Source organism: Lissotriton vulgaris, chromosome 7 (assembly GCF_964263255.1).
Source record: "Lissotriton vulgaris chromosome 7, aLisVul1.2, whole genome shotgun sequence".
In the NCBI taxonomy this organism is placed as follows: domain Eukaryota; kingdom Metazoa; phylum Chordata; class Amphibia; order Caudata; family Salamandridae; genus Lissotriton; species Lissotriton vulgaris.
The window spans coordinates 1643760630-1643775914 of record NC_141695.1 but is presented as its reverse complement, the minus strand read 5'-3'; the positions used below and the strand labels follow the sequence as shown (position 1 = coordinate 1643775914).

Here is a 15285-nt window from a genome sequence, read left to right as displayed (position 1 = left end):
TCATGGTATTTAAATAATCTATCCAGTAGTTTTCTCTTTTCAACAACTTTTTCTTGTTATCCGTGCCTTCCTTCTTTTCCACTGTTTTTATGATGCACGCCCTTAATTGGCTTATCTGGTGTTTGGCTTCTGTGAAGTGGGTGGCTATAGTGGACTCCATCATCTTAGTCCTTATATTACTTTTGTGTTCGTTTAATCGAATCATGAACTTCCGCTCGGTTTGGCCTATATAGGCCTTTCCACAAGGACATTTTAACATGAAGATAATGTTTGACGTATCACATGTTGCATTCACTTTCAATGCTACGTTATTTCCTTTCGTGGGGTGTGTTATAATTTTCCCCCTCATGATATTATTACAATTGCTACAATTGTAGCAAGGTTGCGTGCCTGTGAATTGCTTCTGTGTGGGTGTTTCTTTAGGTTTTTTTTCAACATTTCTCCTATGGTTTTAGACCTTGTATGGGCAAATAAAGGTTCTTTAACAAATGAGTGTTTGAAATCCGGTTCTGCTTCTAGTAGCTCCCAATGTTTTTTGATAATTTTCTTGAATGGTCTGCTCATGTTGGAAAATTTGCTAACACAAGTTATACGGTTTTCTGCTGTTTTTTTCGGCTTTGTTTTAAGAAGTTCTTCTCTGGTCTTGTTTTGTGCTCTGCTAAGTGCTTGTTGCAAAGTTCTTTCTGGATAGCCTCTTCGTCTAAAGCGTAATATCATTGACTGTGTTTGTGTGATTTGTTGATCGGGTTCCGAGACCACTCGTTTGACCCTGAGAAGCTGGGAGTACGGAAGATGTTCCTTAAGTGACGAAGGGTGGTGGCTCTCGTACCTCAAAATGTTATTTCTGTCTGTCGGTTTCCTGAACATATTCGTTGAGAATCGAGTGGTTTTTGTTTGGTGATTTCTACATCTAAGAAATGAATGGTTTCTTCCTGTATTTCCCACGTGAATTGTATTCTATAGTCTACTTGATTCAATTGGATGATTTGTTAGTGTAGTAATTCTTTGGTTCCTTTCCAAACCACGAAAATGTCGTCTATAAAACGAACATAAAGTGCAATATTAGTTTTCCAAGCTTCATTTTGATATACATTGGTTTCCTCAAAGACACTCATGTAGATATTTGCATAGGCCGGAGCGGCGCAGTTTCCCATTGAGGTCCCACTCTTTTGTAAGTACCATTTGTTGTTGTATGCGAAATAGCTATGCATTAGGGTAAACTCCATTAAGAATATTTGCATATCCTGATCATATTCGCTGGATAGTAATACCTTTTCCACTGCTTCCAATCCTTGTTTATGCGGAATGGACGTGTACAACGCCTTCATGTCTATGGTTGCCATGAAGATCCTCTGATCACTTTCTACTTGTACGGTGGATAGTTTGTTTAAAAAATCCGTGGTGTCTTTTATATAAGATTGTGTTTTTGACGCTGGTTTGTAAATATTGGTCCAGAAATTTGCCTATTGGCTCATGTATGCTTCTTCTGGTGGACACGATGGGTCGACATAGAGGAGTCTTTAAACTCTTATGTACTTTGGGTACCATATGAAAGCTTGGACTGGTTGGATTGTCTTGAGTTAAATACTGTTTCACTTTGATTTGTATGGTTCTTTTTTCTGTGGCTTTCTCTAGTATGATTTGTAAGATGTTTCTTATCTCCTGTGTAGGATTTAAATCCAGTTGCATATAGATGTTCTCGTCTTTCAAGTGATCTTCTATTTGTGTTTCATAATATGTTCGGTCCAATATGACGAGGGCTCCTCCCTTATCTGCCTTTTGACATACTAGTTCTTTGTCATTGCCAATCTTTTTTATGGTGCCGTATTCTTTGTTGGTCATATTTACATGTTTGCTTCTTTTTTGTTGTGTATTTGGTTTTTGTATGTCTTGTTTGCAAAGTTTCTCAAATAAGTCTATTGTTTTGTGGCTGATTGGTGCCATGTAGGAACTGGTTGTCTTTAGTCCTTTTAACTGATCCTCCTCCTTTAGGTTTCCCTCTGCTACCACGTTATCAAAAAAATTTCTCAATCTGATCTTTCTCGTGAGTTTAAACAAACTTATTTATAATTCCAGGGTGTTAGTATGTGCCGTAAGCACATAAGATGTGCCTTTTTGGAGTGTTTGTTGCTGTATTTTGCTCTCAAGAACACCACATCACTTGCCCAGGAAAACAAACCAATGAAACTTACATGGGGCAGGAACACTGGGCTCTCTCCCCTCAGAGGAAAGAATGCTAATTAGTAATCAAGGTACCTTCTTAGTACAAAGGCAATCATTCCAATGAAAGGTGAAGGAACCTAACATTGACGTCAATAACAGCAATTGGTCTTTTGGATTATAAAAAAAATAGCAATGTAGGGGACAGCATTGACATACGAAAACATTATACAAACAGAGCAACCAAGAAATGTAGTAAGGGGAGGAGCCAAGATGGCGATCGGGACGGACGTGTAGGCTCCCGGCTCCGTGAACCTCCGAGCCCCGCACGACTATCCTGTCATCATCCTGATATTGCGCCTCAATTTGGTGTTGGGGAATGAGCGCTGAAACCGATAGCGCGATCCCGAGATCCCTGCCGGCCCCATAGCCGGAGAAATCTGTGACGGCAGTCAGCGGCCCTAAAGACTCTTGAACCGGGACGTCGGCTGCAAAACATGGCCGGGTGCTGATGCAACAACAGCGGCCATCTGTTCTGGGGCGGAGTCGGTCTACTGGAGCGCAGTGTCCATCGGTCGGATTTTTACCACAGACGTCCTGATTGACAAGCAACGCGGCCGTGGAGCACCGCCGAAGCGATGGCCGGGTGGAAACTTTATATATATGCGGAGCGCAGATGGTAGCTGCTCCGACCCGGTTTAGGATTCGGCCCGGTTTTCGCGGGCCGCTCCCGAATTTTTGGCTGGCGCTGAATCGGAGCGGAGATGACCGCTGCAGGAGACCGTTCCTTGGGGGTCTGCCTACACTGTCTCCGCGAATCGGATAGTGGTCGCATCGAGCTGGACTCGCCTTTGACCGCCTCCCAGTCCCCATTTGCGATGGAAACACCAGAATGCCGCCTGGATGAGATGGAGAATGCCATCCTGGCTACCGGGGTACAGCAAGAGGGGGAGTGTGTACAGTCAAGTGGCGCTGCGGTATGTGAGAAAAGGGCTACGCTGTTCTGCGGTGACATCCTTGCTGCTATTGGTGACTTTCGATCTGTCTGGGAACACTGTTCCCGTGAGCTGGGGAGGAAGCTGGATGGTGTCACGCTCATGCTGGGGGGCCTACGGTCGGACGACCCCCTGGTGCACGAGGATCTGCCCCAAACTGTCTCCGAGGGGGGTGCCGTGGCCGCCCTTGTATGCGGAGGGGTACAGGTGATATTGGACTATACTGTGGACAGCTATCCGTGGCTTTGGACTATTCTGATAGTTCCCTCTCACAGCAGATGATAGCGGCTTCGTACTCTGCTCCGCTACCGACGTCCTATGCTTTGTCACAGCGACAGCTGGCCCCTATGCCTGCTTCTTCCGTCTTTGTCCTCGCATCCTTGATGTGGAGTACGTGTCCTGGGACTGTATTGGGGAAGATGGCCGTATGGGCCGATGACTGTTTGTGGCCACCGACGTCCATCTTGTATGCTCATGTTGCTCTCCGGCCTTGCTTGGACACTTTGTTTCCTTATATCGGCTGATGCGGGAATCAATCGGCATACATGCATCCGGGGACTTGCAAGGACCGGCCAAGGATAAGATGTATCCCTTAAATGTTGCCAATTAGGTGGCTGGCGGGGGTGGGGGGGCGCGCGTCTTTCTGATACGCTTATTGGTGCAATATGTTGCTAATTCTCCCCATTACTGATTGACTTGATCGATTACTGTTGTGGATTATGTATCTTGGGGAGGAGTGTATTTTGCGGGAGGGGGTGGCCGGGAGCCCGTATGGATGGCCTTCCCCCAGTTTTATAAAAATAAAAACTTTTTTTTTTCCTTCTCTTTTCTGTGACTAAATTTCGGGTACTCTTCATGGGCGACAGGCACGCTGCTAGGGGGGGGTAGGCCGTAGCCTCTGCAGGGTGGGGGGGTTGGGGGGAGGGGTTTTTTGTTTTGTCCTTTCTCAGTTTCTATGGGCCTCTTTTTTGTCTCTTCTCTACTCCTTTTCTTTGTCTTCTCTATCTTTTCTTTCCGTTTCTGGGTCAGCATGACGGTTAGACATCGCTCCTTTTGCCGTTTTTGCTCTTTGTGTTCTTTGTAATCATTACTACGGTAGCCTCACGTTCATGGGGTGGGCGATGACTGGTGCGAAATGGGAGTACGTGCTCTTTCATCCTGATCAGTATACTTCAGCACCCATACCTCGATTATGATTATCTGCTCTGTTGATACTCTGTTGCGTGCATTGCCCACTATGTCCTCGGTTGATTGTACTGCATCTGATCCTTATTATTTTATAATATTAAAATTAACCTTATCGAATCCTGTAACTCAATGGTCACGTTAAACTGAAGTTCTAATTTGGAAAAACTGTCGTATTTCGTACTGGGGGGACTGCCGAGTTGCTTTATAATTGACGGATGTGCTAAAAATTGCTTTCGAGGCCGGCCAGGGTGGTTGTAGGCCCGTATATGTATGCTATTGATGCACAATAAAGGTTTTCCCAAAAAAAAAAAAAAAAAAAGGTAGTAAGGCTTATAGGTCCACTGTCAAAAAATGTTTAGTTAGCATGAGCTTCACTGCCATGAGTCTGCTTTTGCACACGACACTGCATGCATATAATTTGCGAGACTCAGTTTGTGTTCCTTTCACATGAGAACTGTCTACCTTGCAAGTTCTTTGCAGTGCTCTGAGGTTTAGTCTGCACACGATGTTCAAGATTCAACAGAAATGCCCCTTGTTATTCTTTTGTGATCAGTCCCGCGCAATTAGACATAACATGCTACACACAGCTGCACAGGAAATTGTGTACTTTAATATTGTACCTGCAACCTGTTTTTGACATACTTGCAGAAACCTTTCCAGCAAGTAGAGCTGTGCTTGTCCTGCGATGTGAACATTACATCTAGGCCTTGAGATATGGGGTCTGCTGCTGACAAAGCCCAGAGGTCTTCCTTTTTATAATAAACTATCTCTTGTCACCGGAAGGGTGGTCAGGTCATATAGTCCTTTTCCACTGTTTTATAACATGTGGAATTCCCGTTTGTATTCTATGCTATTGTAACAATGCCGACTATATTGTGCTTATGCCTTTTGCTGCTAGTATTGGCTCATGTGCTGCACCATAGAGCATGTTAGCTGAAATAAACATTTTAATCTATACAGCGTCTCCGATTATTCGCATTGTGGACAGGTATGAGTGTGTAAGTGAGTGTGTCTGGCCCCCGCGATTCCCAAGATAGAGTGAGTGTTCTGGGTTGTCTAATCATTGGTAGCTCCGTTGTAGACTGAGAACAAATGAGTCACTATAGCTAGTCAGTTTGGAAGTTTGGGTACGGATATGGTAGGTCGGTACACCACCTATTCACCGAGGTCCTGTTTTCCTGTGCATAATTCTGTATATGTGCAGAATCCCTACAACAGAATTATGCACAGGAAAAAAAGACCTAGGTGAATAGGTGGTGTACTGACCTACCATATCCGTACCCAAACTCCCAAACTGACTAGCTATAGGGTCTCATTCGTTCTCAGTCTACAGCGGAGCTACCAATGATTAGACAACCCAGAACACGCACACTATCTTTGGAATCGCGGGAGCCAGACACTCTTGCTTACACACTCATACCTGTCCACAATGATAGTAATCAGAGACTATGTACAGTTTAAAAGGTTTATTTCAAGTAACGTGCTCTATGGTGCAGTACACGAGCCAATACTAGAAGCAAAATGCATTTGCACAATATAGTCAGCATTGTTACAATACCATAGAAAACAAACAGGGATAACTTGTTATAAAACAGTGGAAAAGGACTATACGACCGGACCACCCTCCCCGTGACAAGATATAGTTTGTTATAAAAAGGAAGACCTCTGGGCTTTGTCAGCAGCAGACCCCATAACTCAAGGCCTAGATGTAATATTCACATCGCAGGACAAGCACAGCTCTTCTTGCCGGAAAGGTGTCTGCAAGTGTGTCAAAAACAGGTTGCAGGTACAATAATAAAAGTACACGATTTCCAGAAGTGCAGCTTTGTGTAGCATGTTATGTCTAATTACGTGGGACAGATCAGAACAGAACAAGGGGCATTGTTGTTTAACCTTGAACATCGTGTGCAGACTTAAACTCAGAACATATCAAAGAACTTGCAAGGTAGACAGTTTTCATGTGGAAGGAGCACAAACAGAGTCTTGCGAAATATATGCATGCAGTGTTGTGCGCAAAAGCAGACTCATGGCAATGAAGCTCATGTTAACTTAACAAATGTCGACAATGGGCCTATAAGCCTTACTACAGAAGAAAATAACCCACTACTGTGCATTGTATACAAGCCTCTTAGGGATGCAACTTCCCATATGCGGAAGATAGGCAAAGTACCCAAAAGAGGAATATGCATACAAGTAATTGGTCTTCCCATTACTCACAACATCGTTTTCTTCTACCCCAGACAATACCTGAATACGATTTCTAAACCCTTGAAACTATTCAGTTTTGTACTTTACAGTTCATCCCAGGACGTTCATATTCCTTGTATTGACCAGGTAATCAACAATTTAAAAGAAAAATCCTAATTCCGTCAAAAACTGAAGCGAACCCCAACTTCAAAACAAACATTAAAGACGTTAAGCACATGACTCTGGTATGCCTCTTGCATTCCAGTAGTTTCATACATCAGACGTTACACATTCATTGTGTTGGAGTAGGTAAATAATAGTGAAAATTCATTGCACAGCAAACTTAATGCTCCAAATGACAAATAATTGGTCATGGCACAATCACTAACTTAACAATGTAACTTCCATTTACGTTTTGGCACACCGTCCCATTTGGCTTCTTCTGGACTCTTGACACAAAAAGTTGCATTTTCACAGAAGGATAAAAAGTAAGAGAACACTAATGCAACACTAAAATATTGACAATTTCGAACGAAACACATTTACAAGCTTTCCACGCGTTAAAGTTAAGTAATTTTACAGGCATAAACATCAGCAAATGTATGCAAAGCCAAGAGAGTTTAACAACGTCTTTAATGCTGTAAGCCTGCTAAAGAAAAGTGTGTTACATGGAGAAAGTCTGATCTGATCTACCCTTACCTGCAGCTGAATTTGAAGATGTAACAGATGCAGAAGGTAAAGCAGAATTCTGAATGGGTCTACCTGCATTTTCAGAGGGCAGCAAGTTATTTGTGGAAGGAATACTCAAGGGTTGGGATATAGAAGACTGTTGGTTCTTATTCAAGATTTGGCTCCCGGAGATATTAGTAGACAGATTCTGAACCTGCGACATGCTCACTTGGCCAAAAGCAAACTGAAACAGGTCACCGTCTTCAGTGCAGAATATTCAGTGCTATGGTGTCTACAAATATACCTGGAAAAAAAAAAGAAAATAAAGCAGCTGTGGTGGTATTGAAGACATTTAAAGGCACATGCATTACTGTGTTCATAAATACGTTATTGCCCTAAATTTAAAAACCTCGTTAGTTATGTGGAATGTTGGGAGAATGAAGAAATAGGATGGCGGGATTGTGATGAAAGGATGCAGGAAACAATATAGAAAAAAGTAATAAAAGGGAACAATAACAAGATGGCCTAAAATCTAGAGATGGGAAATCAGAATGTTTGACAGTTTTAGTTCATGGCTGCTAATTAGAGGACCTTTAAAACAGGCCGTATTTTTCATTCACCCATTCGGTCTTATATTTTTACCAGCCCAGTGCATAAATAATCCAGACAATTTTGCAGCATTATTTCAAAAATGCTAGGGCAACGTCTCCACTCAATGTGCTAGTGATTACTCCTTTCTGTTTACAATTGCCTTCAATCCATTAGACAAAAAGCCCTATTAACCGATGTGTAGCAATATTGAATCTGAACTGCTTGTAGTCAAATCTTCTAACCAAGTAGGTCATATACGTGGGCTCATTATATAGACAGTCCATCTCCCTAAATATACAATGTACTTTGAGATCTGTAGATGTTTAAAAAAAAAGTTAATTAGGATAATCGACCTAAAAAATATAACATACAAAATGTTTTGGAAAAACCCTACTTATATATTGTTTTTGCCATTAGTGGCACACCTCCATCAAATGCATTTATTTGAAAGTGTTACAGGGTATTTTGATATCCCACTAATCTCTCCCCTTTCAAAGGCACATCAATTCTGTCTAGGAAACAGTTGGACAGATATCTTCTGCCATGTGCCCTCATTTCACCCACTGAATTTGACAAAAGTCAAGATTTTTTTTAGAGTGGTATAAAACAATGTAAAATAGGGCAAGTAGACATTTAGATACTAAACTATAAAGAAACAAGATAATAAGCATTGCTTTGGGAACAAACAATTTTTCAGGAAACAAAACAAAAATAAAGATTTAGCTGCCAGTGTTACTGCATCGCGGGCAAGTGTGGTCATAATTGTCAATGGACAAGAACACTTTTTACTTCCTGTCGGAAGAACCAGTTGTTCTAGCTTAATACATATCTTGTGGATTCTACTTGGCTAGACCACACAACGCCTAGTTCCTCTATGATGACCAACTTCCTATGCCTACAGATGTGGAAGAATGCCGCAATGACCCTTTCAGTTTACAAGTGAGCATAATGTATGCAGGGATACTAAACACCAATCCATATCCACTAGGTAAGCATCCTCTTTAGGGAACCCTAAGGTGGCAAGCTATGTGGGGGGGGGGGGGGCAGCAACTACTCTTAAATCCTATCTGGAAGCCTGCTTGGTGGCTAAAACTCGTTATGATGGTAGTAACATCCATGCTCCCAGGCTATTCTTCATGTATCTCTTTCACAAGAATAGGATAGGAACATAGATTGACATACAAAACATGCAATTGGCTACGTTTCTCCTAGCCAAAATAGGATACGGCAATAGAATGGGACAGATTTACACTAAGGCCATAGCAAGGGATAAACACTGTGCTAATGCTCAGACAGGAACACTAAAGCGAAGTTTGATACAGACTAGAGGATTTTAAGCGGTCATTGACAGTGCTTCATTCTAAACACTCCTCCATACAGGGAACCATATCAACTAACTCTGGACTCTGCATTAGGTGCAGGAAAATCATCTTTTAGATGAGACATCAGTTCAGCACAACTGTCATATCTCACCTAGAAGCATCATAATGGTGCCCCATTAGAGTACCAAGCTGGATCTGGATTATTTTATACAGAGACACACCATTGATTACAATACAGAAGAAAAGGTAAATCAATTAGAATGTGCCTACTAGTGATCTGAATCCAAATAACAATCCAAATGATAATATTTAAATATCCAGAACCAGAATGTGTACCTGTTTATTGCCTTCAATTTGTCAAACAAACATCACACCACCTTGCCAAGAGTGAAACAGTAATCTATTCTAAAGTTAAGCAAAAGTAATTAAAAAAAATGTTTAAAAGCACAAGTAGAACTGTAACACAAAAAAACACCAACTAAGGCAATAATTACATTATTCGAGATATAAAGGATTATGCAGAATATCTATTTTCAGGTAGTACATAGCAGCAGGTTTACGAGTGTTGCAAGCTTTTTCTAAATCCATAACATCAATTTCTACATCTACTGTACAATTATTATAATAAACAATTTAACAAGCTTTCAATTTTCAGCTTAGGTGACAAAGTTTAGATGTTCCTTTGTCTTATAAAATTGAAAACATTTCTAATAACTTTTTATTGTTTAATAATTGTATAAATGCAAAGATAGCTGCAGCAACATTGTTCTAGTACAATGCCAAAATTAACGAATACAGGTATGTTCGATACATTACATATTTATTCGTATCAGTTTCTAATTATAGTTCGGAAGAAGGCCTGGTAAGTAAGCCCACCATAGCCCTCTAACCTTCTCATGCTTCTTTTGCAATCAGGGATCTTGTACAGAAATTCTTCTTCATTAGCACAATAGTCCATATTTATCTAAGCCATTAGTTCTGGGAGGGGTCCCTGTTAGAGGGTGGGGTGTTGGGGGGGCTATTGTCAGATCTGCAGTGCCATGCAATTTCTCATATCTCATCCAACATACCCATTGCAATCAACACGTGATCATTCATTCCTCCATTATACCCAGTAGCACCATTTTGGGAGCCATTATAATTGTACTGCTCATCACCTGTGTTAGCATGCAATGAAGTCTAGTCCAATAATCTGCGATTGCTGATCATTCCCACAAATTATGGAAAGATTTCTGTTATACATCAAAGACAGTACGGGTTATGGCAGTGGTTCAGACATTTCCCAAAAACTTTTGGGGCTATAATAAAATCTCTGGCAATATTTGAGCTCATCAGGACATTGTAGATATTGCCATGGTTCGTGATGGCATATTGGCCTCACTTCACTCGCCTCTTCTAGGGTTCCCATCTCTTGCTTCCATCTGGTGCAGACCTGACCAAATAAGTTTCACCGATCTGTGGATGTTTTAGTTCCAGGGGGTTGAATTTGACTACGGTTGTTAAATTACGTTTATGCACCTGAAGTGCATGGCACAACAGTAAGTAAAAATAAAATATGGGCTACTGTAGGGAGTATTCTAATGGAGATACCTCCCATCTGTAACACTTCACAGCCCACTGCCAATAGGCCGGTAGGCGGTGCAATTAAGTGTGTGGGACCAAAAATGAATTTCAACAGTTCATGTTAGCCTAAAAGCTCCAATTCTAGTTTAATACTGAAGTAACCTTGGTCAATCACTGATCAGGTTAATTTGTGATACCCAGTATTACAGACTTATCTCTGCCAACCTCTCATAGGGTAATTGTAGCATATTTTTAAAGGCTATGCAGGATGGTCAACCTAAAAATGTGCCTTTTACTTTCTCAACCTAAACAAAGGTCATTCTCAACTGAAGCTTGTAGCTTCCGGAGCTTGTTCAGGGGACGTTGTAAAGGCAACTCTACAGTACATATAGGAGGAGTGGGAGCGAGATCATTTTGAACATTGTGCCCCTTCCAATTATGGAGCACGTTCCAGCACTCCATATCATACATTGGAAAATTAAATATATATTCAGGTGGCAGCTTTTTTGTTTGTCCACTGGGATCTGTATACCCAAGTATTTAAAATGGTCTTGCACCCATTTCAGTTTATAGGAATTTGGGGACATTTCGTAACTACCAGTGACCAGGGTGTATAGTGACTTTACACAGTTCACCATGAAGCATATCCATATAATGGTAACATTTGCATTATTCTGCACTCTCAGGCTTTTGAACGTGTAGAAGTATATGGTCATTGTTCAGGGATATTCTGTTCTCACATTCATTCAGTGATCCATTCACCATTACCCTAGCCCATGGAGATGAGTAAATGATGTTAATATAGCTCATGAAGAGTAGAACAAAGCTCACTCTACCTTGAATCTACAACGAAAAAAGGTCACCGAGTCAAAAGACTTGTCTAAGTCCTCTAGGACCAAGGAGCAAATGTCGCAAAGTTCATCTGCTGCAGAAAAACCAACCTACAGGTAATGGCATCTGCTTCTCCCAGGCATGAAGCCACTCTTATCTTTATGTATCAGAAAGCTGTATGCTCCAAACAGTCTGTTGGCAATCATCTAATCCTGTATTTCGGCTTCTATATAATGAGCTGTATAGGTAAGTATGAGGAGCAATGTTTAAGGGACTTTCCAGGCTACCATATTTCTGAAATTGTGGCACAGTGCTGGTCATGGTGCGAGGTGCCAATCTAACGGGCCTCTTTGTGTAGTGCCCAAGGATGGAGGGAAGCATACTTTGGCGAGTTCCAAACTCAATAGAATGGGGTATTGCCCCTAGTCAGCATCCGGCCTATGGAGTTGTTAAGGAGGGTTTCCAGTGCAAACCGGTCATCTTCAGCTAGCCGTTGTAGCATTTGGTCCTTTACGATCGGATTTTCTATCCTGGCAGTCAGGGGTCTCAGGCCTTGTATGGTTGCTCATATAAGTTACAGATATCAAATGTATTGGCGATTTTAAAGGAATCCATGATTAGATCTCTCTATGGAGCCTGGACCTCACAGATTATCCAAGTTTCTATTTGTTTATTGGCAAGCCAGTAGAGGAGCTTGTCAGATTTTCCCTCTGCATCATAAATCCTACAGTGCAAGGTTGTCCAGGCTAGTTTACCCACATCCTACATTAATTGTCTAATGGACTGCTTGACTACTTCAAATGTAGAATGGTTTTGACATTGGATGTGGCTGTTAATTTCTTTTCTACAGTATAAAGGATTCCTTCTAAAGAGGCAATCTATCTTTCACAGTTGTATGTTTCCTCTATTAGGAAGGACGTCACTTGTCATCTCATGAGCCTCCCAGTCCTCAATTATTGAGAAGACCAAATTTTTGTTTAGCTTAAAAAAAGGCTGCAATTTCCACACAAAGGAAGTTGGCAAATTCAACGTCTAGCAACCAACAAGCATCCAAGTACAAGATTCCCCGGGGCCCATTGTAAGGACATGTCAGACAATTTTCTAAGGGTGAGTAGGGTGCAAGCACCTGGGAAGAATGTGTGTGCAGTAGTGGGACGGATACGCTTACCAACATCCACTCCCATATTTCGAGAAGGCCAAAATGAAAACATACCTCCCTAATCTGTCATTGTGCACTGTACTGACCATTAGTGGGAAAGATTGGAGTAGGTTAATGGCTACCACGCAGGAACCTCTCATGAATACAGAGTAGTAAGCTTGTGAGTATCAATAAAGAAAAGGGGAACCCTCTTAAAAAAACAATAATTATAGGTCAGGGAGTGAGGGGGAAAAAGCAATTAAAACTGAGAAAGACTCCCTCATAACCTCTTTCTTGAACATAATGAAATAAATCTGTGATAGGGTTACTAACACAAATCAGAAGACTATCAAAATCACAACAGTTAAAAATTGATTATAAATGTATTAATTTTTTATACCAAATATTTTTATCATTCATTTGTAATAACTTTTTTCTAAACCAGTAAATGGGCAATATGAGCCAACCACATATGAAAGCAATCAATACATATCAATTATTTTATCATGTTTTACAAGAAAATGTCATGAAGACTATGTTGTCTTCTTACACATCAATTGATTTTTCGCTACACCCATAATAAAACACAAAACAAATAAATATACACTCACTCAACCAAACATTCTAGCTAACAACCATACACATGCATCAAAAGCCCTAGACAGTTGTATGTTCTGTTCACCATGAACCTATCATGAGAAATGCGCACATGTTGTCGATGCGCGTTTCGGTGGACAAGCCACCTTCGTCAATACCTTCACAAATCCCAAACAAGACAATTAGGGGCACAGCAACCAGCATTAGCAAAAGGGGTTATAAGAGGAAATTTTTCTTCTATCTTGGAAGTTTCTAAATTGCCAGCGTACAAAAAAAGTAAAATATCTCACCAAACAAACAGCAGACAGTTCCCTTTGCGGAAGATATGCAAACCAATCCCGTAGACTTGAACACGAGTATATCCTCAAGGAACTTTGTTGAATAAACCCCAAAGAGGAAAATCTTTTTCACTTTTGAAAGGATCCCTTCGTGATAGTTTCCATTTCTTATTATTTGTGGCTATTATCCAGGGTTATCTTAATCAAAGAATAAACGGGTTTCCTTCATCCATATGATAGTGCGGTTAGCGAAAAATCAATTGATGTGTAAGAAGACATTTTCATGAAATTTTCTTGTAAAACATGATAGAATAATTGATGTGTATTGATTGTTTTCATATGTGGTTGGCTCATATTACCCATTCACTGGTATAGAAAACAGTTATTTAAAAAAATTAATGATAAAAATATTCGATATAAAAAAATGAATACATTTATAATCAATTTTTAACCGTTGTGATTTTGATTGTCTTCTGATTTGTGTTAGTAACCCTGTCACAGATTTATTTCATTATGTTAAAGAAAGAGAGGTCATGAGGGAGTCTTTCTTAGTTTTGTAAACTTGCGAGTACACACAGAGGCCCAAAAAACATATTTAGTGCCTAGCAGGTGTGTATCCTGTAGGAGCAATACTTTTGGCTAGTCTTTTTTGGAGCGTTAGAGTACAGCACATATTTTTATTTGCTTGTTGAGACCGTTGGCGTGCCAATAAATTAGACTGTGTTCCTGAAGTTGTAGACGGAGACAGGGCAAGTAGTGTAAATGCACTAAAGTAACTTGATTGTACTTACTTAAGGAATCTCCGTGCAGCTGTCAAATGAGCTAACCAAGGAAAACCCGCTTTCCCAACTAAGCTGCAAGCTAAAGTTCTTAAAATAAATTAGTCACCATATTAACAGACCTGTCTATTTCAAAGGTTTCTAAATTAAGGTGAAAGGAAAACTGCTGAGAACGTTTTGTCATCCCAGTTAATTTCAGTAGTATCTACAAGATTGTCCCGCCATAGTTATAAGTCTTATTTATCCAATATATGTGGGATTGTGGGGGGCGGGTGTTAAGTATATCCCATCCAGTCCTTGCTTCTATCTTTTCTTTAATTTAACCTAATCCAAGTCATCCTCCAAAGGTTAAAAGAAAAAGTAGGATTTATCTTGGTGCAACATTTTCAACTTTGAGGGGTAAAGGGGTATAAAGGTGAGCTCCACTTCTCGCAGCTTTTGACGGTGGTAAAGGTCTTACGCTGCTGTTAGATTTAGTCCAGGAAGATCATCATCTTTAATGATACACTGTTAAGGTCTGGGTTAAGGTGTGCAGATCTGAGAAATGCATAGCAATCAAGATGTTTAAATTCTAGCAAATCACAAGTCTCGGATGTGCACCGAGCAGGGGTTTTGCGTTGCACCCTTTTAATGAATAAACATGCTGATAGACGGTATTCAAGATGTCAGCCATGGCGTGATGAAGCTTTCCAGTCAAGTTTATTTATTTTATTTACTGAATTTATAAGGTGCTCAGCTACCCAAAAAGGGTTTCCCGGCGCCAGCACGGTTATAGGCAGTAAGCAGGTCCTTTACTGATCAAACAACCAGGTTTAGAGGTTTTTTCGAAAATGCATGTAGTTAGTATCTTTTCGGATGAAAGTGGGAAGAGTGTTCCAGATAGAGGGGCACAGGTAGGAGAAAGATCTCCCTCCTATTCTTGAAAGTTTAACCCTGGGCACACAGAAGTTGCCCGAGGTTTCAGACCTTAAATGTCGGGAAGGTACT

General features: G+C 40.8%; 1 protein-coding gene across 4 annotated transcripts in view; it reads right to left on the bottom strand.

Moving 5' to 3' along the window:
• Positions 1 to 15285, bottom strand: part of STAU1 (staufen double-stranded RNA binding protein 1) — a 576538-nt gene that overhangs the window by 547024 nt on the left and 14229 nt on the right. For all 4 annotated transcript variants that reach the window (XM_086932622.1, XM_086932620.1, XM_086932621.1 and 1 more), the window contains exon 2: positions 7230 to 7503. In XM_086932622.1, the coding sequence (XP_086788748.1) occupies positions 7230 to 7422 (193 nt within the window). In that variant the 5' untranslated portion in view covers positions 7423 to 7503. The remainder of the gene's footprint in view (positions 1 to 7229; positions 7504 to 15285) is intronic.